The sequence below is a fragment of the Procambarus clarkii genome, chromosome 60 (genome assembly GCF_040958095.1).
Source record: "Procambarus clarkii isolate CNS0578487 chromosome 60, FALCON_Pclarkii_2.0, whole genome shotgun sequence".
NCBI classification, from domain to species: Eukaryota; Metazoa; Arthropoda; class Malacostraca; order Decapoda; family Cambaridae; genus Procambarus; species Procambarus clarkii.
Window position 1 is genome coordinate 18,988,036 of NC_091209.1, and position 27,193 is coordinate 19,015,228.

The following is a 27,193-nucleotide window of genomic DNA, read 5'->3' on the forward strand; positions in this document are numbered from 1 at the left end:
ACCTCTATGGTACTTACGTACCTTTTGCCTTACACAGACAGACAGTCATCCGTATTTTATAGATATAGAAGATAGACAATGATTAAATCAAGTAATAAAAACTTGACCAGCGGACGAAGACAAAGATGGGGTACATACAGCCCGCCGCCTGCAAAGAATCGGAGCCCTGGCGAAATCGTCATTTTTCACAAAACTCAAAATCAAAACCAGCCATAGAATCGTTTTGAAAATGGTACCATTGTGTTTACCACAGCAATTTACCTTTCTTTCTATAAAGTCTTTCTTTGCTAATTTTAAATATTAACGCCTATACAGCCATATTTACTGAGATACAGCCACCTCAAATATCAAACCTATCATCGTGTTTTCTCAACAAATTACTAAGGAAAATGAGTTTTAAAAAATGTAATAATAATCAAAATGAGCTAAATAATAAATGGATAATCAAAATAACATTATATCAATATTCCTCATGTATTTAGAGACTACTATGCGTGGTGCGTATATGGGCATATGTATGCTACTTATAAAGGCATTTGTATGGTACCTATATTGGCATATGAATGGTACTTATATGGGCATTTATGGTACTTATAAGGGCATATGTATGGTAGTTATAAGGGTATATGTATGATACTTATAAGAACATATGTATTGTTCTTATAAGTGCATAAGTATGGTACCTTTTTGGGCATATGTATGTTACTTATAAGAGCTTTTGTATGGTACCTCAATGGGCATATGTACTGTTCTTATATGGGCATATGTATGACACTTATATGGGATTGAGTATGGTACCTTTATGGGTATGTGTTTGGTACTTATGTACTTACGTACCTCTATGGTACTTACGTACCTTTTGCCTTACACAGACAGTCATCCGTATTTTATAGATATAGAAGATAGACAATGATTAAATCAAGTAATAAAAACTTGACCAGCGGACGAAGACAAAGATGGGGTACGTACAGCCCGCCGCCTGCAAAAAATCCGAGCCCTGGCGAAATCGTCATTTTTCACAAAACTCAAAATCAAAACCAGCCATAGAATCGTTTTGAAAATGGTACCATTGTGTTTACCACAGCAATTTACCTTTCTTTCTATAAAGTCTTTCTTTGCTAATTTTAAATATTAACGCCTATACCGCCATATTTACTGAGATACAGCCACCTCAAATATCAAACCTATCATCGTGTTTTCTCAACAAATTACTAAGGAAAATGAGTTTTAAAAAATGTAATAATAATCAAAATGAGCTAAATAATAAATGGATAATCAAAATAACATTATATCAATATTCCTCATGTATTTAGAGACTACTATGCATGGTGCGTATATGGGCATATGTATGCTACTTATAAAGGTATTTGTATGGTACCTCCCCCTCCCCGCTCAGCTCGTTGTCGCCGTGTGGGGGCTTCGTGGGCGGCTGCTGGAGTGTGATGCTCCTTAGGACAGTCCTCTGTCCTTTTCTAGCCTTGTGCTCCTGCTGCCGTCCTCTCCAATTCTGCTGGGCACCTTTTCCTTTTCCTTCTGTTTCGTTTTTCTCCCCCCTCTTCTCCTATCTGCTTGCCGTTTCCTGCCGACCTTTTGCTCGTTCTGGTTCTTCCATGGACTTCTTCTATTTTGACGCCCGGGTGCTTGAGGAGGCATACTCATGCACCCGTAGAACTGCAGTACCCGACGTCGAGAGCGAGGGGACCCTTTTATTGTCAATCCCCACTTCGTCACTGAACCCGATCTCGACGGACTGTCGGTTTCTTAAGGTGGCGTTTGTGGGGCGTATACTCACGACGCACCCCTAGGAGGCCCCGACAAGATCGGCGATAGCTTCTTGTTGGGTGTCCTGCCTCTAATTGTGGCTCCATGGTGGGTGTGGGGGCTCATTCGTGAGTGAATTCTTAATTTCGTCAAGATGATAACCCCTGTTTCGGCTGCTTCTGGCTTACCTTTTCAGGCTCGTGGGGTGGGCGACCAAGCCCCCGAGTCGGTCCGTATTGGAAGACCGGGCTCTGTAGCCTCCGCTGCATTGGGCCCCGACCTTGCTCCTCCTTTGGCCTCTCTGACTCCTTCCCCTGGCTCCCCTCCCTCCTCTGTGGTTGGGTCGAGCCCCAAGCCCCCAGTGGTGACTACCTCGTCCCCTGGCGCGGCTCCTTCTCTAGTTGTAACTACTGCGCCTTTTAACCCCTCTCTCTCTGGGGGTTCTCACCGCCGTTCTCGTCACGGCCGCCCTCGCTCGATTCCTTCCAGTTCTGCTACCTATCAAGCCTTGTTTGGTCCCGCTTCGTGGGCCAAATATTTTGATCTCCTCCCTCTTGATTCTGCGCCTCCTGACGATTTCTCCCTTCATCGACATCTCATTGATTCCGTGGATGCCTCCATTACTTTCAACCCCACTCGTCTCGGTACACGTGTCGTTGCTGCTCCTTCTCAGGATGCTGCTTCCCGCTTGGCTGCCTTATCCTGCCTTGGCGAGACCCCCGTTCGGGTCTCGAAGAACGCTCAATTGAATGCCAGTGTTGGCACTATTTTGCTCCCGCCCCATGTTGCAACCGGTGTTCGGGACCTGCGCGACTGCCACGACGATATTCGCCATATCCTCGCTGCCCAGGGCCATTCTATTCTCCAGGTGGACACGTTTACTCGTCCCCCTCGTGGTAGTCGCCGTCAACCCCTCCGGGTTGTGAAGATTACCTTTGATGGTAGGACCCTTCCACCCTCTGTCATTCTTGCTGGTGCTAGGTGCTCTGTCCAGGAGTACATTCCTTCTCCTCGGCTCTGCAACAAGTGCTGGAGGTTTGGGCATGGTGCCCTCCGCTGCTCCGGGACTGTCTCTCTCTGTCCTTTGTGTGGTGGCGAAGGTCACTCTAAGTCGGAGTGCACTTCTCCCCAGGCTCGTTGCCTCAACTGCGGTGAGGCCCATCCTACCTTCTCCCGTGCGTGTGTCCATTACAAGCTTGAGGCAGCCGTCCTCAACCTGAAGCACCGGGAGCGTTTATCTTTTCCTGAGGCGAGGCGCCAGGTTCGCCGGCTCCCGCCTTATGCTAATATCTCTTATGCTCGCGTGTTGCGCTCTTCCTCTCCTCGTCCTTCCCGCCTTCCTCAGACTCACAACCGTTTCCGGGCCTTGGACCCTGATGCGCCCACTGCCCCCTCCTCTGTTCCTTTGGGTTCTCTCCCGAAGAATCCTCCTCCTGGTCCTCTGTCTGGGGTTCCCCTTCCTTCTACCCGGTCTGTCGTGTCTTCTGTGTCTTCTTCCTCGTCCCCCTCCGATCCTCCTTCCCATCCTCTTCCTCCATCTATTGGCTCTCCCCACCGCCTGTCGGTGCGGGCGGATGTCCATCGCTCTCCTAACGGCCGTCGTGTGTGCTCTCGTTCGGCTTCTCCTGTTGAGACACTGGAATCCGTTGCCCGGTACGTAGTTGCTGGGACACCAGTCTCTTTAAGTCAGAAGCGTAAGCCTGGCTCCTCTCCTTCCTCTTCCCCGGCGGGTAAGAAGGCTTCGCTTTCTTCCTCAGCTCCTCCTTCTGGCTCTGTTGCTCCTTCCCCTCCCGTTTCAGTGCTTGCGCCCCCTGTTCCTGCTATGGAGGTTTCTTTGGCCCCTGCTTCCCTTTCGGTTGCTGCTCTTGCTGGGGTGCGCTCCCCTCTTTCTACTCCCCCTCCTCCTGCTGCTGTCCTTGACGGCTCCTCTCCGTTGCCTCCTCCTCTTCCTCCTCCTCCTCCAGACCCTGCCCGCCCACCTCTGCTCTGTTCTCCCGTTTCCTTCCCTCCGTCTTTGCTCAGTTTACCCATGCCCCCTAACCCTGACTTTGCTGACCCTGATCCCGACCCTGATATTCTTTAACGTGCTCTGTTGGTCTTTCGCCTTTGTTTCTTCCTTGTTCTCTGTTTTTGTCCTTTCTCTTCTCGTCGTTGTCCATTCTTCAATGGAACGTTCGAGGTTATTACGCCAATTTCCTCGAACTCCAACTTCTGATTTCGCGGTTTTCGCCCCTTTGTGTCTGTCTCCAGGAGCCCATGCTTGGTGCTCGTCCTGGTCGTTTTCGTGGCTATTCCTTTCTCTCCCCCCCCCCCCAGCCATTGCTGGGGCTTCTAATTCTTCTGCTCTTTTGATTCGGGCTGATGTTCCCTTTGTTCCTTTACTTTTTCCTTCGCCTCTCCATTGTTCTGCTGCTCGTATCTTTGTGGGGAAATGGTACACAGTTTGTTCCATTTATCTCCCCCCGAGTGTCCCGCTCTCTCTTCCTGATTTGAAACACCTCCTGGACTCCTTGCCGGAGCCTGTGCTCCTGCTGGGTGACTTCAATTGTCGTCATTCTCTTTGGGGTGACGTTCTGACGAATACCCGGGGTCGCCTCCTTGAGCCGTTTCTCCTCTCTTCTTCCCTGTCTCTTCTGAATTCTGGTGAGCCCACTCATTTGGACTCTCGGACTCGCACCCTTTCTTGTCTTGATCTTTCTCTCTGCTCTTCTTCTCTTTACTTAGATTTCACGTGGCAGGTTCTTGATGACCTCCATGGAAGTGATCATTTCCCCATCCTTGTTTCCTTTTTCTCTTTTCGCCCTTCCCTCTCTTTCCCTAGGTGGCAGTTTGCTAAGGCAGACTGGACCCTATTTACCCTCAGTGCTGCTCTCCCTGACCTCTCCCTTCTGCCTCTCTCTCGCGCTCTCCTCCTTTTTCATGACACTGTCTTCAACGCTGCCCTCCGCTCTATTCCTCGCTCTTCCTCTCGGGGTCCACGGAAGTGCGTTCCCTGGTGGAATGCGGACTGTGCTCGGGCTGTCCGCTGTAAGCGTGCAGCCTGGAAGAGGCACCGCCGTAGGCAGACGACCGATTCTTTTCTTTTCTTTCGGAAAGCGAGTGCGGTGGCCCGTAGGGCCATCCGTACGGCTAAACGTGAATGTTGGGCATCTTATGTCTCATCAATTACGTCCGAGACCCCTCTGGCCCAGATCTGGAAGCGTATCCGCAAGATAGCGGGTAAGTTCGTTCCCGATGTTTCACCGGTCCTTCACCTCCATGATACTCTTGTGGCGGACCCGTTGCAGGTCGCTTCCGAACTGGGTTCCCATTTTTCTTCTGTTAGCTCTGGTCTTCATCTTCCCCAATCTTTCCTTCTTCGTAAACCTGTCCTTGAGTCTCGTCCTTTAGATTTCTGCACTCATCTTCAGCTTCCCTATAATGATCCCTTCTCTCTCTCTGAACTTCGTTCTGCCCTGGCCCTCTGCGGTTCTACGGCGGCGGGCTCCGATGGTATTCATTATGAGATGCTTCGCCATCTCCCTCCGGGCACGTCTCAGTATTTACTGAGTCTGTATAATCGGATCTGGGAGTCGTCGTCAGTCCCTGAGGACTGGCTCGATGCCGTTGTCCTCCCTGTTCGCAAACCGGGGTCTCTGGGTACTTCCCCTAAGGACTTTCGCCCTATTGCTCTCACAAGTTGTGTCTGCAAACTCTTTGAACGTATGGTTAACGTTCGTCTGATGTGGTTCCTGGAACACCATCACCTCCTCTCCCCTTCTCAATTTGGTTTCCGCAAGTGCCGCAGCACGACAGATGTCCTGGTGAACTTGGAGGTCTATATTCGTACTGCTTTTGCTGCGAAGACCTCCGTTGTTGCCGTCCTTTTTGACCTAGAAAAGGCTTACGACACCACTTGGCGTTATCATATCCTCTCTCAACTTCATTCTTTTGGCCTTCGTGGTCATCTCCCTCTCTTTCTCCGCAGCTTCCTCTCTCGTCGTTCCTTTCGGGTGCGCCTTGGTACCGCTCTCTCTCCCTCTTTTCAGCAATACGAAGGTGTGCCCCAGGGTAGTGTTCTGAGCACTACTCTTTTTCTTGTTGCCCTCAATGGTCTTCTTTCCTCTCTTCCTTCTGGTGTCTTCTCCACTCTCTATGTCGATGATCTTACCCTTTGTTGTCAGGGTGATGATTCGCCTCTCCTTCAACGCCGGCTTCAACTTGCAATTGATGCCGTGTCGTCTTGGGCCACAGGTCATGGCTTCAAGTTCTCTACTTCTAAGACTTGTGCCATGACTTTTACGCGGAAACGGGTTGTTCTTCGTCCCTCTTTGTCGCTTTATGGTCATCCCCTTGAATACAAAGATTCCGCGAAGCTTTTGGGGTTATTCCTTGACACTCGTTTGTCTTGGTCTCCCCATATCTCTTACCTCCGTGTTGAGTGCTCTAAGCCCCTTACCCTCCTTCGGGTCTTGTCCCATACTTCTTGGGGGGCAGATAGGCGCACTCTCCTTGCTTTACATTCCTCTCTCGTCCTGTCTAAGCTCGATTATGGTTGCCCTGCTTACTCGTCTGCTTCTCCTTCTACTCTTCGCCGTCTTGATGCTTTGCACCATACTGGGTTGCGCCTCAGTTCTGGTGCCTTTCGTTCGACTCCCATCCTTAGCTTGTATGTTGACACTGGCTTCCTGTCTCTCCAGGACCGCCGTGATCGCTACTGTCTTCGCTATCTTGCGCGGTCCTTGCAACATCCTTCCTCTCGCCTCTGTCGTGCTTTAACTTTTACCCCTCCTGCGGTTCCTGTTCCTCTTCACCACCTCCCTCTTTCTGTCCGGTTATCTCGCCTACAGGATTCTCTCTCCGTTCATATTTCTGATGTTTCTCCTCGTGTTGTTCCTTCTTTGCCCCCGTGGAGGGTCCCTCTTCCGCGGTTTTGTACTTCCTTGACCCGTATCACTAAAGCTTTTACCCCTCCTGCGGTTCTAAAACGCCTTTTCCTCGAGCACTTTTCTTCTCACTCCCGCTCCGTTTCTGTCTTCACCGATGGGTCTAAGTCAGCGGACGGTGTTGGCTACTCTGTTGTTTTTCCTGATCGCACTTATATGTGTCGCTTGCCTCCGGAGACTAGCATCTTTACAGCAGAACTTTATGCTATTCTCTATGCTCTTCGTCTCCTGCTTTCTCGTTGTCAGTCCTCCTTTGTGGTTGTTGTTGACTCTCGTAGTGCCCTCATGGCTCTCGGGTCCTTTAATCCGGTTCATCCAGTAGTTGTCGAGATCCAGCATTGGCTGTTTCTCGTTCACAGTAAATTTAAGTCGGTTGAGTTTTGTTGGGTTCCCAGCCATATTGGTGTGTCTTTAAATGAGCGTGCGGATGCTGCCGCTAAGGAAGCTGTCCGCTCTTGTCCCATCTCTCGTAAAGGCATTCCGTATTCCGACTTTTACCCAGTTATCCATTCCTCAGTTCTTACCCGTTGGCAGGCTTCTTGGTTGTCTGTTACTGGTAACAAGCTCCGTACTCTTAAATGTTGTGTTTCCTCGTGGCCGTCCTCCTTCCACCGTAACCGGCGGTGGGAAACAGCTCTGGCGAGGTTGCGTATTGGCCATACTCGCTTAACCCATGGTCACTTGATGGAGCGCCGCCCTGCTCCTTATTGTCCTAGTTGCATTGTCCCTCTTACGGTCGTGCATGTCCTTCTTGAATGTCCTGACTTCCAGGACGAGCGTGTGTCTTGCTTTCCGACCGCCCCTCGCGGTCACCTGTCCCTCGATAGAATTCTTGGTGACTCGGATACTTTTGATATCGTTCGCCTTATGCGTTTTTGTTCTCGTATTGGCATCCTTGGTGATATTTAGCGCCCTCTGATTATTTTGCGTATTTGATGGTGCTACATAGCCTTCCCGGTTTGGTGCCTTCTTTTGATAATTACTTACTTACTTGTATGGTACCTATATTGGCATATGAATGGTACTTATATGGGCATTTATGGTACTTATAAGGGCATATGTATGGTAGTTATAAGGGTATATGTATGATACTTATAAGAACATATGTATTGTTCTTATAAGGGCATAAGTATGGTACCTTTTTGGGCATATGTATGTTACTTATAAGAGCTTTTGTATGGTACCTCAATGGGCATATGTATTGTTCTTATATGGGCATATGTATGACACTTATATGGGATTGAGTATGGTACCTTTATGGGTATGTGTTTGGTACTTATGTACTTACGTACCTCTATGGTACTTACGTACCTTTTGCCTTACACAGACAGTCATCCGTATTTTATAGATATAGAAGATAGACAATGATTAAATCAAGTAATAAAAACTTGACCAGCGGACGAAGACAAAGATGGGGTACGTACAGCCCGCCGCCTGCACAAAATCCGAGCCCTGGCGAAATCGTCATTTTTCACAAAACTCAAAATCAAAACCAGCCATAGAATCGTTTTGAAAATGGTACCATTGTGTTTACCACAGCAATTTACCTTTCTTTCTATAAAGTCTTTCTTTACTAATTTTAAATATTAACGCCTATACCGCCATATTTACTGAGATACAGCCACCTCAAATATCAAACCTATCATTGTGTTTTCTCAACAAATTACTAAGGAAAATGAGTTTTAAAAAATGTAATAATAATCAAAATGAGCTAAATAATAAATGGATAATCAAAATAACATTATATCAATATTCCTCATGTATTTAGAGACTACTATGCATGGTGCGTATATGGGCATATGTATGCTACTTATAAAGGTATTTGTATGGTACCTATATTGGCATATGAATGGTACTTATATGGGCATTTATGGTACTTATAAGGGCATATGTATGGTAGTTATAAGGGTATATGTATGATACTTATAAGAACATATGTATTGTTCTTATAAGTGCATAAGTATGGTACCTTTTTGGGCATATGTATGTTACTTATAAGAGCTTTTGTATGGTACCTCAATGGGCATATGTATTGTTCTTATATGGGCATATGTATGACACTTATATGGGATTGAGTATGGTACCTTTATGGGTATGTGTTTGGTACTTATGTACTTACGTACCTCTATGGTACTTACGTACCTTTTGCCTTACACAGACAGTCATCCGTATTTTATAGATATAGAAGATAGACAATGATTAAATCAAGTAATAAAAACTTGACCAGCGGACGAAGACGAAGATGGGGTACATACAGCCCGCCGCCTGCAAAAAATCCGAGCCCTGGCGAAATCGTCATTTTTCACAAAACTCAAAATCAAAACCAGCCATAGAATCGTTTTGAAAATGGTACCATTGTGTTTACCACAGCAATTTACCTTTCTTTCTATAAAGTCTTTCTTTGCTAATTTTAAATATTAACGCCTATACCGCCATATTTACTGAGATACAGCCACCTCAAATATCAAACCTATCATCGTGTTTTCTCAACAAATTACTAAGGAAAATGAGTTTTAAAAAATGTAATAATAATCAAAATGAGCTAAATAATAAATGGATAATCAAAATAACATTATATCAATATTCCTCATGTATTTAGAGACTACTATGCATGGTGCGTATATGGGCATATGTATGCTACTTATAAAGGTATTTGTATGGTACCTATATTGGCATATGAATGGTACTTATATGGGCATTTATGGTACTTATAAGGGCATATGTATGGTAGTTATAAGGGTATATGTATGATACTTATAAGAACATATGTATTGTTCTTATAAGTGCATAAGTATGGTACCTTTTTGGGCATATGTATGTTACTTATAAGAGCTTTTCTATGGTACCTCAATGGGCATATGTATTGTTCTTATATGGGCATATGTATGACACTTATATGGGATTGAGTATGGTACCTTTATGGGTATGTGTTTGGTACTTATGTACTTACGTACCTCTATGGTACTTACGTACCTTTTACCTTACACAGACAGTCATCCGTATTTTATAGATATAGAAGATAGACAATGATTAAATCAAGTAATAAAAACTTGACCAGCGGACGAAGACAAAGATGGGGTACATACAGCCCGCCGCCTGCAAAAAATCTGAGCCCTGGCGAAATCGTCATTTTTCACAAAACTCAAAATCAAAACCAGCCATAGAATCGTTTTGAAAATGGTACCATTGTGTTTACCACAGCAATTTACCTTTCTTTCTGTAAAGTCTTTCGTTGCTAATTTTAAATATTAACGCCTATACCGCCATATTTACTGAGATACAGCCACCTCAAATATCAAACCTATCATCGTGTTTTCTCAACAAATTACTAAGGAAAATGAGTTTTATAAAATGTAATAATAATCAAAATGAGCTAAATAATAAATGGATAATCAAAATAACATTATATCAATATTCCTCATGTATTTAGAGACTACTATGCATGGTGCGTATATGGGCATATGTATGCTACTTATAAAGGTATTTGTATGGTACCTATATTGGCATATGAATGGTACTTATATGGGCATTTATGGTACTTATAAGGGCATATGTATGGTAGTTATAAGGGTATATGTATGATACTTATAAGAACATATGTATTGTTCTTATAAGGGCATAAGTATGGTACCTTTTTGGGCATATGTATGTTACTTATAAGAGCTTTTGTATGGTACCTCAATGGGCATATGTATTGTTCTTATATGGGCATATGTATGACACTTATATGGGATTGAGTATGGTACCTTTATGGGTATGTGTTTGGTACTTACGTACCTTTTACCTTACACAGACAGTCATCCGTATTTTATAGATATAGAAGATAGACAATGATTAAATCAAGTAATAAAAACTTGACCAGCGGACGAAGACAAAGATGGGGTACATACAGCCCGCCGCCTGCAAAGAATCCGAGCCCTGGTGAAATCGTCATTTTTCACAAAACTCAAAATCAAAACCAGCCATAGAATCGTTTTGAAAATGGTACCATTGTGTTTACCACAGCAATTTACCTTTCTTTCTATAAAGTCTTTCTTTGCTAATTTTAAATATTAACGCCTATACCGCCATATTTACTGAGATACAGCCACCTCAAATATCAAACCTATCATCGTGTTTTCTCAACAAATTACTAAGGAAAATGAGTTTTAAAAAATGTAATAATAATCAAAATGAGCTAAATAATAAATGGATAATCAAAATAACATTATATCAATATTCCTCATGTATTTAGAGACTACTATGCATGGTGCGTATATGGGCATATGTATGCTACTTATAAAGGTATTTGTATGGTACCTATATTGGCATATGAATGGTACTTATATGGGCATTTATGGTACTTATAAGGGCATATGTATGGTAGTTATAAGGGTATATGTATGATACTTATAAGAACATATGTATTGTTCTTATAAGTGCATAAGTATGGTACCTTTTTGGGCATATGTATGTTACTTATAAGAGCTTTTGTATGGTACCTCAATGGGCATATGTATTGTTCTTATATGGGCATATGTATGACACTTGTATGGGATTGAGTATGGTACCTTTATGGGTACGTGTTTGGTACTTAGGCTCCAGCTGACCAACAAAGTCATTCACATATCTGGTGCTGACAGTTCTGGGTACAGTACTAGTTGCACCACCTAGCCCAAATTTTTAGACAAGTTGGACATCCTTAGGACTTCGTTCTTGGAGGGGCATTTGCTTTTGTCTGTTCCTGTTATGTCATATGTTGAGTGCCTTCCTGTTTTATGTGCCCTGATTATTTGTTAACTTTGACTGCATGAAGTCTGGGGTTTTCTTCCCTCGGAACCATTAGCATTTGCATGGGCCATGGTTACTTTTTCTGAGGAAGTTTAGGATCATGTACCTTTGATTCTCCTCATCTTGAGGCATTTTGCTCCAGTGTGTTTACCAAACCCCATGGAGGAGCTTTGGCTCCTCCATGGGGTTTGGTAATTGGGATGATCCTTAGCATTCACACAAGCTCAGTCAATTGCCTTTGGGTGAGTTTTATCTTTGAATTCTCGTGTTAAGGAATGCACAGTCGGTGGGAGTTTAGCAGTGTTTACAGCTACGACGGCAGCATATGCATCCTCTTTACATATGCCTGGTTAGGAACATGATAATTACAAATATTATACTCAGATCACAAACTAATCAGAGTTCAGACATGCATGGGCACTAGACCTGTGCAACCAGTCCCAAATCTAAGAGGAGAATAATTCGGCAAATTTAATTTAAACTAATTAACTTGGAAGAAATAAACCAAGACCTCATAGAAATATGCTGGGCATAACAGTTCGATAATGCAAACTTAAGCCAGTGCTTTGGGAAAATAGGCTTAGTAGCATTAGTCACATACCACTAAGGAAAAAAAAGTGAGCAAAAGATGCAAACTGGAATAAGAATGGCATTCCCTCTATAGGCAAAGAAAACAAATTGCAGATCAACTCAAATGCGATTCTATCAACTTTTCCAAGAACGACAAGGAAGGCCATGTAGGTAAATAGAAAAGATCGAGCTAAGGTTTCAAGAATCATGTAATATCCAGGAGAGGCAAAGATAGCAGAAGGCCATCACTGAAATAGAGAGGAATTTCTATGTAAAATCTAGAACAGAAATTACATCTAGCATTGGGCCCTTGCATGAGGGTGATAGAACTTTCACAGACATGAAAATTAAGGAGTGTGAATACCAAGGCTACAGTACAATTCCAGTTTCAGTGGACCCTGAACACATTAAAGATCAATGATCCAAATTAATTATGAATGTTATATCATCATTGAGTCACATATCAGATGTCACCCTATCCCCATTAAACTATTAACTAGCCATAGAGTGCATGCCCATGCACTCTGCAACAGGCCTAGATTCTTGGAATTCCATATTCATCAAGAATTGGAAAAACATCACGGCCCTCGCTATCACTGTCACATTTTTCGGAGACAAAGTCTGCATGCTGGTATTACCCCTGGTGTACTTACAGTGGGATCATGCTACTCCACAAACGAGGTAGGAAAGCAGATGCCAAAAATACTGAACAACCGTTCTATTATAACGTTTAAAAATCTTTGAGCGAGTGCTATGATGTATGATCACAAAACCTTGGAATCAGTGTGTATACATAACCCTGGACAGCATGGGTTCAGGAGAGGGTGCTCCTGCATCTCACAACTGCTAAACCACTATGACATGGCCTTAGATGACAAAGAATACAAGCAATACACAGATTTCACAAAAGCTGAAATGTGACTGGTGTTATTGCATCTAAAATGAGCTCAAAAGGAATTATTGGTAAATTACACACACACACACACACATAACAGGAAAGAGCTAAGGGAAGTGAAAAATCGGATGAGAAAAAGTTGCCCTAGTGTTTACAGTGCAGAGAAGAACATTCAAGATGGCCACCTGCAAGGGGAAAAACAAAACAGAGCTTGATTTTGAGGGATTCAATGAAGAAAGCATTGATATTAGCAGTCTACATAACAAGTTGGTAAATTTAGATACTATAGTGAACTCTCATGTAGAAATAATTAGTAAATTGAAAGAAAGTAATGACCATTTGAATAGCAAAGTTTTATGTCTTGAGGGTTTAGTGAAAGACTTGCGCAAGGATAAGAATCAATTGGAAACAAATTGCAAAGCCATGGAAGAAGAAAATAAACTCTTAAAAATAGCTTTGGAAGAAGTTAAAGTAAATTTAAACATAAATGACTACAATAGGTTAGGCAAGGAAATTCAACAGGAGAAACAGCTTTTGTCAGCACAGATAGAGGAAGCTACACAGGGAATAGAACAGTGCAAGAAAGATATGCAACTCACTTATGCACAAGTGGCCAAGGAGAAGGAAAAAATAGAAGAAGCAGTAAAGGAAGTCAAACACTGCAGCAACCAAGATAAAACAAACATTAGGCTAGAAGTGAGGAAAGAATTGGCATCTAACCCGAAGTTGGTGCAAAACACAGTTGATCGGAGTAAGTCCCTGATCATTTTTGGCTGCAAAGAAAAGGCGATAACATCTAGGTCAGAAAGAGCTGTAGAAGAAGCTAAAGTAGTAGATAAAATTGTTGGCCTCGTGGAAGGTCTTACAACCATAGAGAATGTGTGTGACTACAGGAGAATAGGCAGGTACGTAAAAGGGAAAGATCGACCTTTGAGGATCACCCTAAACGGTGCCAAACAGATGGAAGAAGTACTAAGGAATGCTAGAAAATTGCAAAGTGATGAGGATGGGAAAGGGTGGTCGTTAAGACGAGATCTTTCAAAAGAAGATAGAGAGAAGCTGAAACTGAACCTCGCCGAGGCAAAACATTTAAATGAGAGCAGGAATGAAGAAGAAATAAATTCTTTTTTCTACAAAGTGATAGGGGTAGGCAAACCAGTAAAGTGGTACATAAAGGCAAACCAACAAAATCAATAGAGAGAGGGGGAGTGAAGAATAAGGAGAGGGGGAACAAGTTCCTGAAGATTGCATACACCAACATAGATGGAGTGAGATCGAAGATACTGGAGTTAAGTGATATAATACAGCTGCAGACACCAGACATTGTTGCACTCACGGAGACAAAACTTGAAGATGTAATTTTAAATGAGGTCATATTCCCAAGGGGCTACTCAATTTGGAGACGGGACAGAAAAATTAGGAAAGGCGGTGGCGTTGCTGTGCTGGTAAAAGAACACCTAAAGGTGAAGGAAATAATGACTGCCAATCCACAAGAAGTTGACATAATAGCACTAGAGATCTGCTATGAGGATGATAAACTAATGATGATAAATGCATATAGTCCACCGCCAAGCAGCACATGGTCAAAGGAGGAGCTAGATAGTAAACGTGAAGGTCTTATAACAATAATGAGAGAGATTATAGCGAGAGCGGATAACGATAGATCACGACTGTTGATAGTCGGTGACTTCAATTTGAAATCCATAGACTGGGAAGCATATGAAGCTAAAACAGAAGATTTTTGGACCTGTAAATTTGTAGACCTCATCCTGGAAACATTCTTGTATCAACATGTTAAACAAGCTACGAGGATGAGGGAAGGGGACGTTCCCTCCATGCTAGATTTGATATTTACCAGGAAGGAGGAAGAGATATTTGACATTCAGTACCTTCCTCCCTTGGGTAAAAGTGACCATGTCTTTTTGGGAATAAAGTATGCAATGCGTTATAAGCTGGAAGAAAATAAGGAGGTTGAAGCAGTTGAAAAACCAGACTTCAGGAGAGGACATTATGGTGACCTTTGAAATTTTTTTAGTGAGTATAATTGGACAGACTTGATGCTAGGCAAGGAAGTGAATGAGATGTATGGCAAGTTTTGTGAAATATATGATAAAGGCACAAAAAAATTTATACCAAAACAGAGATGCAGAACTAGGAAACAGGATTGGTTCAATAGAAATTGCGAGAGGGCTAGAGACCGAAAGACAAAAATGGAATCAATACAGGAAGAGGCCGAACCCCCAAACATACCAGCGATACAAAGATGCGAGAAACAACTACACGGCAGTGAGGAGAGAGGCAGAAAGAAATTTTGAAAAAGGGATTGCGAACAAATGTAAAACAGAACCAGGTCTATTCTATAAATTCATAAACAACAAATTGCAGGTAAAGGATAATATTCAGAGGTTGAAAATGGGAAATAGATTCACGGAAGATGAAAAGGAAATGTGTGAAACACTAAACGAAAAGTTCCAAAGTGTGTTTGTACAAAATGAAATCTTTAGGGAACCAGATACAATAAGAATTCCAGAGAACAACATAGAACACATAGAGGTGTCTAGAGACGAAGTGGAAAAAATGCTCAAGGAGCTCGGTAAGAACAAAGCAGCTGGCCCAGATGGCGTTTCACCATGGGTTCTGAGAGAATGTGCATCTGAGCTCAGCATTCCACTTCACCTGATCTTTCAGGCATCCCTGTGTACAGGAATCGTAGCAGACGGGTGGAAACAGGCTAACATAGTTCCAATCTACAAAAGTGGCAGCAGGGAAGACCCCCTCAATTATAGACCTGTATCATTGACAAGTGTAATAGTGAAAGTATTGGAAAAACTAATCAAAACTAAATGGGTAGAACACCTAGAGAGAAATGATATAATATCAGACAGACAGTATGGTTTTCGATCTGGAAGATCCTGTGTATCGAATTTACTCAGTTTCTATGATCGAGCCACAGAGATATTACAGGAAAGAGATGGTTGGGTTGACTGCATCTATCTGGACCTAAAAAAGGCTTTCGACAGAGTTCCACATAAGAGGTTGTTCTGGAAACTGGAAAATATTGGAGGGGTGACAGGTAAGCTTCTATCATGGATGAAAAATTTTCTGACTGATAGAAAAATGAGGGCAGTAATCAGAGGCAATGTATCGGAATGGAGAAATGTCACAAGTGGAGTACCACAGGGTTCAGTTCTTGCACCAGTGATGTTTATTGTGTACATAAATGATCTACCAGTTGGTATACAGAATTATATGAACATGTTTGCTGATGATGCTAAGATAATAGGAAGGATAAGAAATTTAGATGACTGTCATGCCCTTCAAGAAGACCTGGACAAAATAAGTATATGGAGCACCACTTGGCAAATGGAATTTAATGTTAATAAATGTCATGTTATGGAATGTGGAATAGGAGAACATAGACCCCAGACAACCTATATATTATGTGAGAAATCTTTAAAGAATTCTGATAAAGAAAGAGATCTAGGAGTGGTTCTAGATAGAAAACTATCACCTGAGGACCACATAAAGAATATTGTGCAAGGAACCTATGCTATGCTTTCTAACTTCAGAATTGCATTTAAATACATGGATGGCGATATACTAAAGAAATTGTTCATGACTTTTGTTAGGCCAAAGCTAGAATATGCAGCTGTTGTGTGGTGCCCATATCTTAAGAAGCACATCAACAAACTGGAAAAGGTGCAAAGACATGCTACTAAGTGGCTCCCAGAACTGAAGGGCAAGAGCTACGAGGAGAGGTTAGAAGCATTAAATATGCCAAAACTAGAAGACAGAAGAAAAAGAGGTGATATGATCACTACATACAAAATAGTAACAGGAATTGATAAAATCGACAGGGAAGACTTCCTGAGACCTGGAATTTCAAGAACAAGAGGTCATAGATTTAAACTAGCTAAACACAGATGCCGAAGAAATATAAGAAAATTCACCTTCGCAAATAGAGTGGTAGACGGTTGGAACAAGTTAAGTGAGAAGGTGGTGGAGGCCAAGACCGTCAGTAGTTTCAAAGCGTTATATGACAAAGAGTGCTGGGAAGACGGGACACCACGAGCGTAGCTCTCATCCTGTAACTACACTTAGGTAATTACACTTAGGTAATTACAAGAATGAGGGAAGGGGATGTTCTGTCAGTACTGTTTCTAGTATTCACCAGGAAAGAAGAGGTATTTGACATCCAGTACATTCCTTCCTTGGGAAAGAGTGATCACGTCCTCTTGGACATTAAATACGCTATGCGATATAATCTAGTAGACAATGGGGACAGTGAAGCAGTTATTGAACTCGATTTAAAGAGAGGACGCTATGGGGAACTTGGAAATTTTTTCATGGGGTATAATTGGACAGACTTGTTGCTAGGCTCCTGGAGCTAGGCAAGGAAGTAAATGAGATGTATGCCAAATTTTGCAAAATATACGATGAAGGCACACAACCATTCATACCAAAACAGACATGCGGACCTAGGAAACGGGGTTGGTTCAACAGAAATTGCGAGGGGGCCAGAGATCAAAACACACGAGCATGGAATCATTATAGAAAGAGACCAAACCCCCAAACATACCAGCAATAAAAAGATTCAATTAACAACTACATGTCAGTAAGGAGAGAGCCAGAGAGGAACTTTGAGAATGGTTAGCAGACAAATGTAAATCAGATCCAGGCCTTTTCTATAAATTCATTAAAATGCTCAATAATATCCCACTTTCTAGAATATTTAATTGGTACAGTACTAGGAAATCTACATGAACCACAGATTTTTTTAATTACCCTTAATATACAGAATAATGCATTACTAAATATTCTCATGCAAATTAAAAAAAAAATATTTCAATAAATCACCATTGATAACATACAGAATACAGTACAGTCAGCTACGTGCTTTCTGAACCCCTCGGGGCTTCCGAGTAAATGGATAACCTGTTGAGTTCAGGTAAGTGGTTCATCATCCTGAAAAGCTAAAGGGGGGAAAAAAATGGACAATTTTGTTGCAGAAATTTTAGTGTTTTGCTTGTACTCACCAGTATAGGGAAGTTCTGATCCGCTTGTTAACTTGAAAATTGTAGTTAATGGAACATTGTTATTTAGATAGAAAAGGTGGTGGATGATGATGATGATAGTGTTGGGTTGACTGAAGTTGAGATTAATGGTGATCAGGTAACCTCAGCAGACTTCTTTTCACCATGAACTCTAATGTACCTAATGCCATGGCAGTTTAAAGCTTCTGAGCCATCCATTAGTATATGAACAATGCTCAAGTGGCACTGTGTGCAGTCATTGGGCAAACTAGCGCCATCTTTATTGCACATTTTTAGTTAGACTGCCTGCCCTACCAGTTATCAAAATTTTTTTTTTATCTAAACAAAGCCCAAATCGAATAAGACATTTTCAGAAAGACGTGTTTGTAAAATATGTGGCCGAATGTACAGTACTGTACTGTATATAGTTTTATAAAATGCCAAAACCCTTCAAAGTTTGGAAAAAGAAACTCGCAATGGTCAGTTTGTATTTTTTCTTTTCTTTAGAATGACTTAGGACAGTGCTTTTCAATCAGGCAACAAGTATTAAATTCAATGAAACATTGAATGATATAAATACTTGCATTCAAATTGGATTCTATACACTATTTACAAAAATGCCATTGTACCCATCTTATCTTAAGGACTGCAATTATGAACAAATAAAAGTAATATTTGTCTTCATAATGAGAGAGAGGAGTCTTTAATTTATAAAACCAAATAAATGTTGAGTCCAACTCAGATGGGCAATGGTGACAAGGTACAAATATGTCAATCACTATTGATATTTTACAAATACTTTATTACAAGGCTCCAAAGGAGCAACATTTTTTTTTTTTTAACAGAGCAAACAATAAGAAATCTTATTAGTCCTCTAGACTAAAACAAAAATTGGTACAGAGATGATATACATCAAGGAAAGCAAGATAAGAGAAACATTGATGAAAGTTGAACACTTGTCACTTTCTTTGTGAAAAAGTGAAAAGAAGTACAATGGTCAATTAGGAGAGTCCATGACACAATTACGTAAGCGTATATTTAGCTGTGTAACCATCATAGGTGTGAAGCACAGCACATTAGAAAGAGGACCTGAGGAGTTTTACTCCAGGCCATATTCTTCTACAAACAGGTGGTCCTCTGTCTTTCTGGAGCTCTATTAACTGCTGCAATACCTAATGAGCAATGGATACAGATCAAGGATACACAATCATTCCTTTTCCATAAAATTCTAAATATCAAGATATATGTAAGAATGGGCAATTAAGCAAATAATTTGCTTAGACGTCCAGTTTCTTATATCCCAATTCTAGCAATGAATTAAGCATTGGGTCCATGATAACCGTGGCCTATCTTTAGAAATGACCCATAGTGCATTGATTAAATTTTTTTTTGGTGTACACAATACTAGAACATACTGCTAACACTGGCAGCTATCAATTAAATTCAAGCCAACCCACACAATTACAAGCAACTGGCACCGACTGCTGCTACTATCCTGCAAATACCATCCCCATCAAGTTCTTGCAGTTTCCACAAACCCCAGCTAGGTAGTCTTATGACATAATATGGGTCCTCCTTTATGATTAAATTTATACATATAATTTAATATAACTAAATGATTTGAATATGTGGTTGTAGGCTGTACAAGAAATTAACTAGTAAACAAAAGATTTGTTTAAACATTATGAACACTTTGGCATCATTAACAAATATAGTGTCTAAATAGTATCTCACATGTACAGTACTTAACAATCCCTACGGCACTCTTCGCTCTCACGTTTGTCATTCTCTTCGTCACATGTACACTAAACCTCTGTAAGACCAATATGTCCATAACTCAAGTTCATCAACAGAGAGGATGTACTCTATACATGCATTCTGCAACATTATGACGTTTTTGCTGTTGTCTACAAATTTCTTACAGTTATCAGCAGTTCCAATTATAAAATATTTGTGTCAAAGTGTAGTCTTAAAAGCTACCATTCCTATCTGCCATCTCTACACTACATTCATTGTCAAGCTTCTCTACCATTCACATCAGTTACACCCCGATAACCTACACTAGCTAACTTACTCCTATCAGTATAAACATAATATGCTACTCTCTTCTACTACATGCTACTGCTACTGTATAACACTTGATAAAATGGTCACCTACTTGTACAAGCTGTGGTTTCCAGTTCTGCAATCCATGGTATCTAAAATATCGTCCTCCTTGTCTGAGCAAGACTCGACTCTTACTTGTTGCTCATCAATCTCTTTGCCCTCAGTCACACAAGAGCACTGATATGCTATTATACAGTAATTAAATAAATTCAAGAAATCTGTACCACATATGCATTATAAACATGACTTAGTCATTGTTACCAAGTTTTTTTTGGTATAAATCCTTGTTACTAAGAAACTAAATAACAAAGCTTTCATTGAAAACAGAATGATAACTGCCCCTCAATAATGAGAGGAATTTGTCTTCTCGGCTCCTTGAGAAGCCCTTGACACCCGTTACATGATTAATCAACCTAATGATAATTTTGTTTCAATTTAAATTGCCGCACTAGATTTTATTTAGCCTAATAAAGGCCAGAATTAAACCAGTATAATTTATTAAAACTATACATATATGAAAGCTGTTACAAGCTTACCAAATTATCTCTATTGCCATATCGAATATTAGAGCCCAGTAATTATGTAGATTTTTTGGTTGGGGCCTGAAGCTAAAACACTTCTTGAATTATTCATCATCTGGTTTAATCAATATCCAATATAACATCTGTAAAGCCGCTCCCAAATCTTTGGTTACAGGCTTTTCAACCAAATTTAGCCAAATATTAAATTTTGTACATCTTTAAAACTTAATTTCTCGAGTCTGATTTATCCGAGGTTTGCCACCGTCAGTTGCGGTGTATTTGTAACACACACTGGCCAGTAGCATCCTTAAGCCCGGAGATGGTCCACTTAGGTGCAGCCATATCATCATATCTTCCATCATCCTCTGGTGCTGAATCAGTTACTTCACTCATAGGGGAACTCCGACCACTCTGCAACAGTAAAATATCATTATTACATGAACACACTAACAAAAAATAACAGCACTCACAAACCAAGAAATGAGAGACAGTATATGTTTCCATGTGGTAATGATTGCATGTGTGCATATTCAAGTGCCTATAGGGGGGGGGAGGGGTTATCAAATTCTTGGACCCTCACTTCATAATTACCATTGATGTGAACCTGGCATATCCATCTTGACCTATAGTTCCTGTTCTTAAGAGCTGTAATTGAACCTGGTTTATACCTGGATCATACCTGGAGTAAGTTCTGGGAGTTTGCCTGGAGATGGTTCCGGGAGTTTTTCTACTCCTCAAGCCTGGCCTGGGACCAGGCTTGATTTGTGTCTTGGTCCAACAGACTAGACTTTTCTTTATCTTTGAACAGCTTCCTGTTCTAATTTCATTTCTTCAACCTGATATGACTGCTTCAGTCACTGTTCTATTTCTTCTATCTCCCTATTTAAATTATTCTTTCTTTGTAGGGATAGTCGTGTGTGTTTCAACATTTCCATTTTCTTTTCCCCAGTCTTCTGTAGTGCCATCTGCATTCTCTAAGCTCATCCCCTTTCTGCCTTTCCGCAAAGGGACATGTTTCGGACAGAACTTATATGCCTCGGCAGTCAGTTGTTCTATTCCTTGTGTGGGATATTTATTACTTGGAACAGTTCCCCATTGAATATTTGTAAGTTCCACATTTATTTTTCCCAGTCTATCAATTTATTATTAAAATTTAATTTAATGAATAACCCCTCTCACTTTATATTTTTTTATTACAGGTATTGATGTTAGGTTACACTTCAATGAGTATGTGATCCGAGTATGTGTTATCTGAGATTGCAATGCATCACATTATTTCTCTTGAAGCCTGAATATTCTGCTAGATGTCAATGGTATCTCCTAGTAACAAACCACAGACAAAATTATTTATACCTCTACCAGATACACAATAAAGAGCAAAAACAGTAAATTTTTACCCCCTACAGTGAATGGTGTATAGGTATGTCCTTGCAAGAGTTGCCCCAACTGTGCCAGATGTCTTTTCAAATGTCTTTTTAGTGCATCACCTGCCCCCCCCCCTCTCTATTGTAGCTCTGGGAATGCACCTTTTTTAGGGCTTTTTGATATGTAATATTGAAGATGACCATGTGCTTTCCAGACGTCTAAGGATTGGGACCAGATGAGAAATACGCCGGTATATCCATTTATCCAAGAAATTTATGGGGATTTACACTCCTGTGTAACACCACAAACTAAAACAAATGCTGTGATACATCGCTCCTGTCACTCATTCTCACCACTTTAGTATTAATTTTTTTTCATACAATCCCAAACAAGACACTGGCATAGCCAAATACAGTATTTGATGTTCAGAAAGCACCTGGCCATCTGTAAATTCATTTCAAAATGTTTACTGTGTCCACATTTTCCATTCAATAAATATTTCTGAGATTCTACAAGATTCTGTAGTTAGAACTGTTGTATATTTTGAAAACCTATGTCCTGGACAGAGAAAAGGTTTTCAAGTAAAGAATCGGCTTAAAAAAAAATATTAATGCAAAAAGAAATATAACTAAAGCACCAGGCAGGTAAAAAAAAAACCAGCGTTGAATGTAATGAAACGCCATTTTCTGGGTGAGACCCGGAGGCTCCCCGGAGCTTTACCGGCTGATATGCTAATGTCAGACTTTGGCATCAGTCATGTGTATGGAGTTCTAGGGCCTACCGGGGACCACGAGCCAGAACCTGGCCCCCTCAGAGAGGCAAGGGGAGCAATGGCCTATAGAAACCCCCGTGTGGTTGGAAGCATTCTATGTCTGCCATCGACCGGGTCAAGCATCCAGAAAGGTAAGCATTCCAAAACAAACCCCTATTCTGGTGAAAATTGCTACCTAAGCCGAACTAGTGAATAGAACTCTTCAACAGAAAACACGGAAACTAGTATGACGTCATACGTCACCGCGCCGCTGTCTGCGCAGCTCCCCCCTCCCCGGGAGGGGGAAGGGGGAGCCCCAGACCTCCCACGCCGGCTATCCACCCATCAGTTCTGAGGCTGGATGTCAAAACACGCGAAAAACGCCGACCGGAGGGAGGGAGGGTTGCCGGGGAGCCTCCGGGTCTCACCCAGAAAATGGCGTTTCATTACATTCAACGCTGGTTTTCTGGGGGGAGCCCCGTCGGCTCCCCGGAGCTAACTACCCACAGAGGAAGGTCAAAGGGACAAAACCGGGAGGCGGACACCACGCACCCCCCAAGGAGGCAAGACAACCGGCAGCAAACGCCAACCCAAGGCGCCACAGCCCCGAAAATCCCGGGAACAACACGAGAACCACGAGCAGCAAGGCCCCTGCACGAACACCAAAAATCCATGCCCGAAAGACTGCAAGGCCACGTCGCCCAGACGGCAGCGAGAGCAGCGAAGCCACGAACGCCACAGGCATGAGGGAAGAACACAGGCAGCTTAGCCGCAAGAACACGGCTGACCAACCGGGACACCATCACCCGCGAACCGGGAAGAACAGAACCGGATCAACGCAAAACGCGCTCCGGACCCAAACGCCGTGGCACGCAAACAACAGCAGAGGGCCGCCACTGAACACAAAAACGACACACCCCCGGCCCGACCAACAAAGCACCAACAAAACCTTGGACCCCTCCAGAATGCAGCAGCCCCACCCCGCGCCAGAAAAGATGGAGACTGCTGCCATCAAACAACCAAAACGCTAAAACCGAAGGAGCAAGAAAACACAGCGAACCGACCCCCAGAGGCAAAGGCCCAAAGGAAAGAGCCGACGAAAAAACACACCGGAACCGAAGGGGCACTACCAACCGAGGAGAAGACAGAGCACGCTGACCAGAGACCAGGATGGTGCGAGCGGCGCACGAACAGGCCGGAGGTGAAATGACGCACAAGACAGCTGACTAACGGTGCAGAAGCAACACCAAGACCGAAAGCAAGCTGAAGCGGCTCCGCCTGCGCCGCACGAAAAGAGGCGACAGTATGTGGCAAGACGACGGCCCCCAACCCCCACTAGAAAACCAAGCCGAGAGTAAACCAAGCCAACAAGAAGGACCCACCGAAGAAGGGACAGGAAAAGGAAGGACCGCCAAAATACCCCATACTGCCGCCAAGAAAGCACGCAGGTGGGACACCTACCACGAAGCCACCCGACCACCAACCGGAGGCGAGACCACGAGGCAGAACATAAGCAGCCCCGACAAGGCCCCCCCGAGCCCAGGAAAAAGGCGGAGCCGCGAGAAGATCTCGGGCGCGACCACCGAAACCCAGGCGGCACAAGGAGATGGAACGTCTGCCGAACAGAAAAACTCCGAAGCATGCAAGCCCGAGTGGTGATGCAAGTGAGTGCTGTTATTTTTTGTTAGTGTGTTCATGTAATAATGATATTTTACTGTTGCAGAGTGGTCGGAGTTCCCCAGGAGTTCAGAAACGACGGGTCCGACGCGAGACATCGCAAGAACCCCCCCAAAAAAAATAAAACAACAACAACCGGCAGGGCAAGCTAGGAAAACCAAAGAAGACGGAAGGGTCGCCGCCAGAACAGGACCCGAACCAAGGGGCACGAACAACTGCAACAGACCGAGACAAAGAAGCACATCACAGGACACAGGCTGACCAACGCCTAAGAACACACGCAGAACATTCCTGCTGCAGAAGAGGCAGGAAGAAAGAGCAGAAGCACAAAAAAAAAACCAGGAGAACAACCAGGGGTGGACAATCAGGCAGGGACAAAAACCCCACGCAATCCCCAGGCACAAAACGGCAGCAAAGCGCCACTCCACAACCGGACACAGGAACAAGGACACGCCACCGTGAAACACGGTACCAATGCTCACGTGCAGCAGCAGCAGCAACAGGCACCACTGCAACATGCAACATGTAAATAGCAACTCCCCTCTGCAAAAGCAGAGAATGGAGCAGGCAGACCCCAGACAGGGCCAACGGAGACACGACAAAACCCTGCAGGCCCAGAAACCTGCACCAGGCGACCGACGGCGGAGAAACCCCGCTCGATACCTGCTGGATGAGGTACTGGGAGCTCTTTTACACCTCAAGCCCGGCCCAAGGTCAGGCCAGACCGGCCAGAGGATGGCCCACCAGGCAGCTGCTAGGAGCAGTCCACCGGCCCACATACCCCCACAACCAGGACGGGCCGGAACTGCCATACGAAAACAGGCCAGTGCGCCCTGGAAGTCCACGGACGAACCAGCAAGAAGGCTTATGCTCGCAAGTAGGTCGTGTAACAAGCACAGACCACTGATGGTAATACAGTGTTCCCCAAAAGTGCCAATAGCACCACTGCACTCCACTGGTACTATCCCGCAAGTTCTACCAGATAGGCGGGACCCAAGAGCCAGAGCTCAAATCCTGCAAGCACAGCCAGGAGCCTCACCAGGTGAGTACAGAACCAACCCTACAACCCCCACACCTCACAACATTAAAAAAGGAGGGTCCCCTGAACGACTCCAGCATGGGTTGGACATGCACATGAGGGGGACAGGAAGGGGTGATAAAGGGACAGTCACTGGTGTGCGAACGGTCTCAGTCGTACAAAATTATACCTAAATAAAGACAGGTATATGAACACCGCCGCATCCAGCGCCCGGCCAAAAGACGCCAGACCGCAGAAACTCACCTGGCGAATGGTGGCTCGAACTTGACACGACTCAACCGTGCCCAGAAGAACTTGGGAGCACCGCCAGGTGAAGACGCCAGAGCCGGACCCGCAGGAGAACAGGGAGAGGCGAAGGAGGCGGTCCACACCCATGACACAGAAAACCGCGGTGTCCTCCCCACAACTGGGAACCAGGACACCCCTGGCGCAAAGGGGCACATACCGCAGCCAGGGAGAAGAACGAGAGGCGAAGCACTGTAGCAAAAAAGGGCGCAAAACCCCAGCACTGAACCATCGCCCAGACCAAAACAAACTCCACGGCGCATGCGCATAACACGCTGGCTGAACCGCACACCCTCCCTGCGGGAAGGCGCCAGCCAGGACTATTGCACGAGAAAAAGAGCCAAAAGAGGAAGCAGGAACAATAAAACCGGCCAAAGAAGCAAAGAGCCCAAAAAAAGGGAACCCAAACGGGCGACAAGTAGCCCAAACGGGCGACAAGTAGCCCAAACGGCCGACAAGTAGCCCAACAGGGCGACAAGTAGCCCAACAGGGCGACAAGTAGCCCAACAGGGCGACAAGTAGCCCAACAGGGCGACAAGTACTAGGAGCCGACAGACGTTCCAATAATGCGGGAAGTAGCGAAAAACCTTCCCGTACCCTCGAGAACACAGAAGCCAACACTAGTCCCGAAGGCACACGAAGGCGCACCCGAGATCAAAAGTCACGCAGAACCCCATCGAACGGGGAAACATGACAAAAACACCGTCCCAAAAAGCGGGGGAGGAAACATCCACCCACAGGACGGAACCGACTCAAAGGCCAAGGAACCGAGCCCGGGGAGGGGCCGACGTCCAACAGCACGTACGGCGAGTGGGGAGGAAAGACCCCACTCCGCGTAACCACAAGCCCCGCCTAGAGGGGGATAAAACCCCCCACGGGGTCTAACGGGGCCAAGGCCCCCCCAAGTCAGCCCCTCCCCAGCCCCGGGAACCTACACGACAGGCCCCGGGGCCGAGCCGTTCCCCCAAAGCCCCGGCCGTACCAGAAAACCGGGGCAGCCGTGAAAACACTAAGGAAGGGAGCCCACTGGCAGACTCATACAACACGGCTGGAGGAACAGGCCCAAATGCCCCCGTCACTACCCCGGAAGGGGAATTCCCCGAGACTGCCCGAGTCTCAACACCACCAAACACCCCGCCCTGAACCTACAGACGGTAAGGAACCGGATGCAGGCAGGAAGGGTGAACCAGGGGAAAGACAAGGGGGCGTGGATGGAACCGAAGCAACCAACACCCCCAAGTCCCAAAACGAAATACAACGGGGCAGCCCCGGGGCTCCCGGGGAGGAAACCACGAGAACGTTGCCACCACCAAGGCTCAAGTGCAACGCCCCTGCTGCCCGCACCCGCTTTGTTAGCACAACTGGGTAACCGAGCCACAACGAGCAACCAAACTCGCAGGACACCGGGTCGAAGGTGTCACCGACCCCACAGGCAGCAGACGGAGGCAAAACAGAGAGTCACCCAGAGACAAAAGGTGAGAGCAACCCTCAAACT

General features: G+C 44.1%; 1 protein-coding gene across 2 annotated transcripts in view; it reads right to left on the reverse strand.

Annotated features, from left to right (window-relative positions):
• Positions 1–18,433: 18,433 nt before the first annotated feature.
• LOC123766735 (KAT8 regulatory NSL complex subunit 1) overlaps positions 18,434–27,193 on the reverse strand; it is a 114,251-nt gene continuing 105,491 nt past the window's right edge. For both annotated transcript variants that reach the window (XM_045756045.2, XM_045756046.2), the window contains exon 12: positions 18,434–20,992. In XM_045756045.2, the coding sequence (XP_045612001.1) occupies positions 20,846–20,992 (147 nt within the window). In that variant the 3' untranslated portion in view covers positions 18,434–20,845. The remainder of the gene's footprint in view (positions 20,993–27,193) is intronic.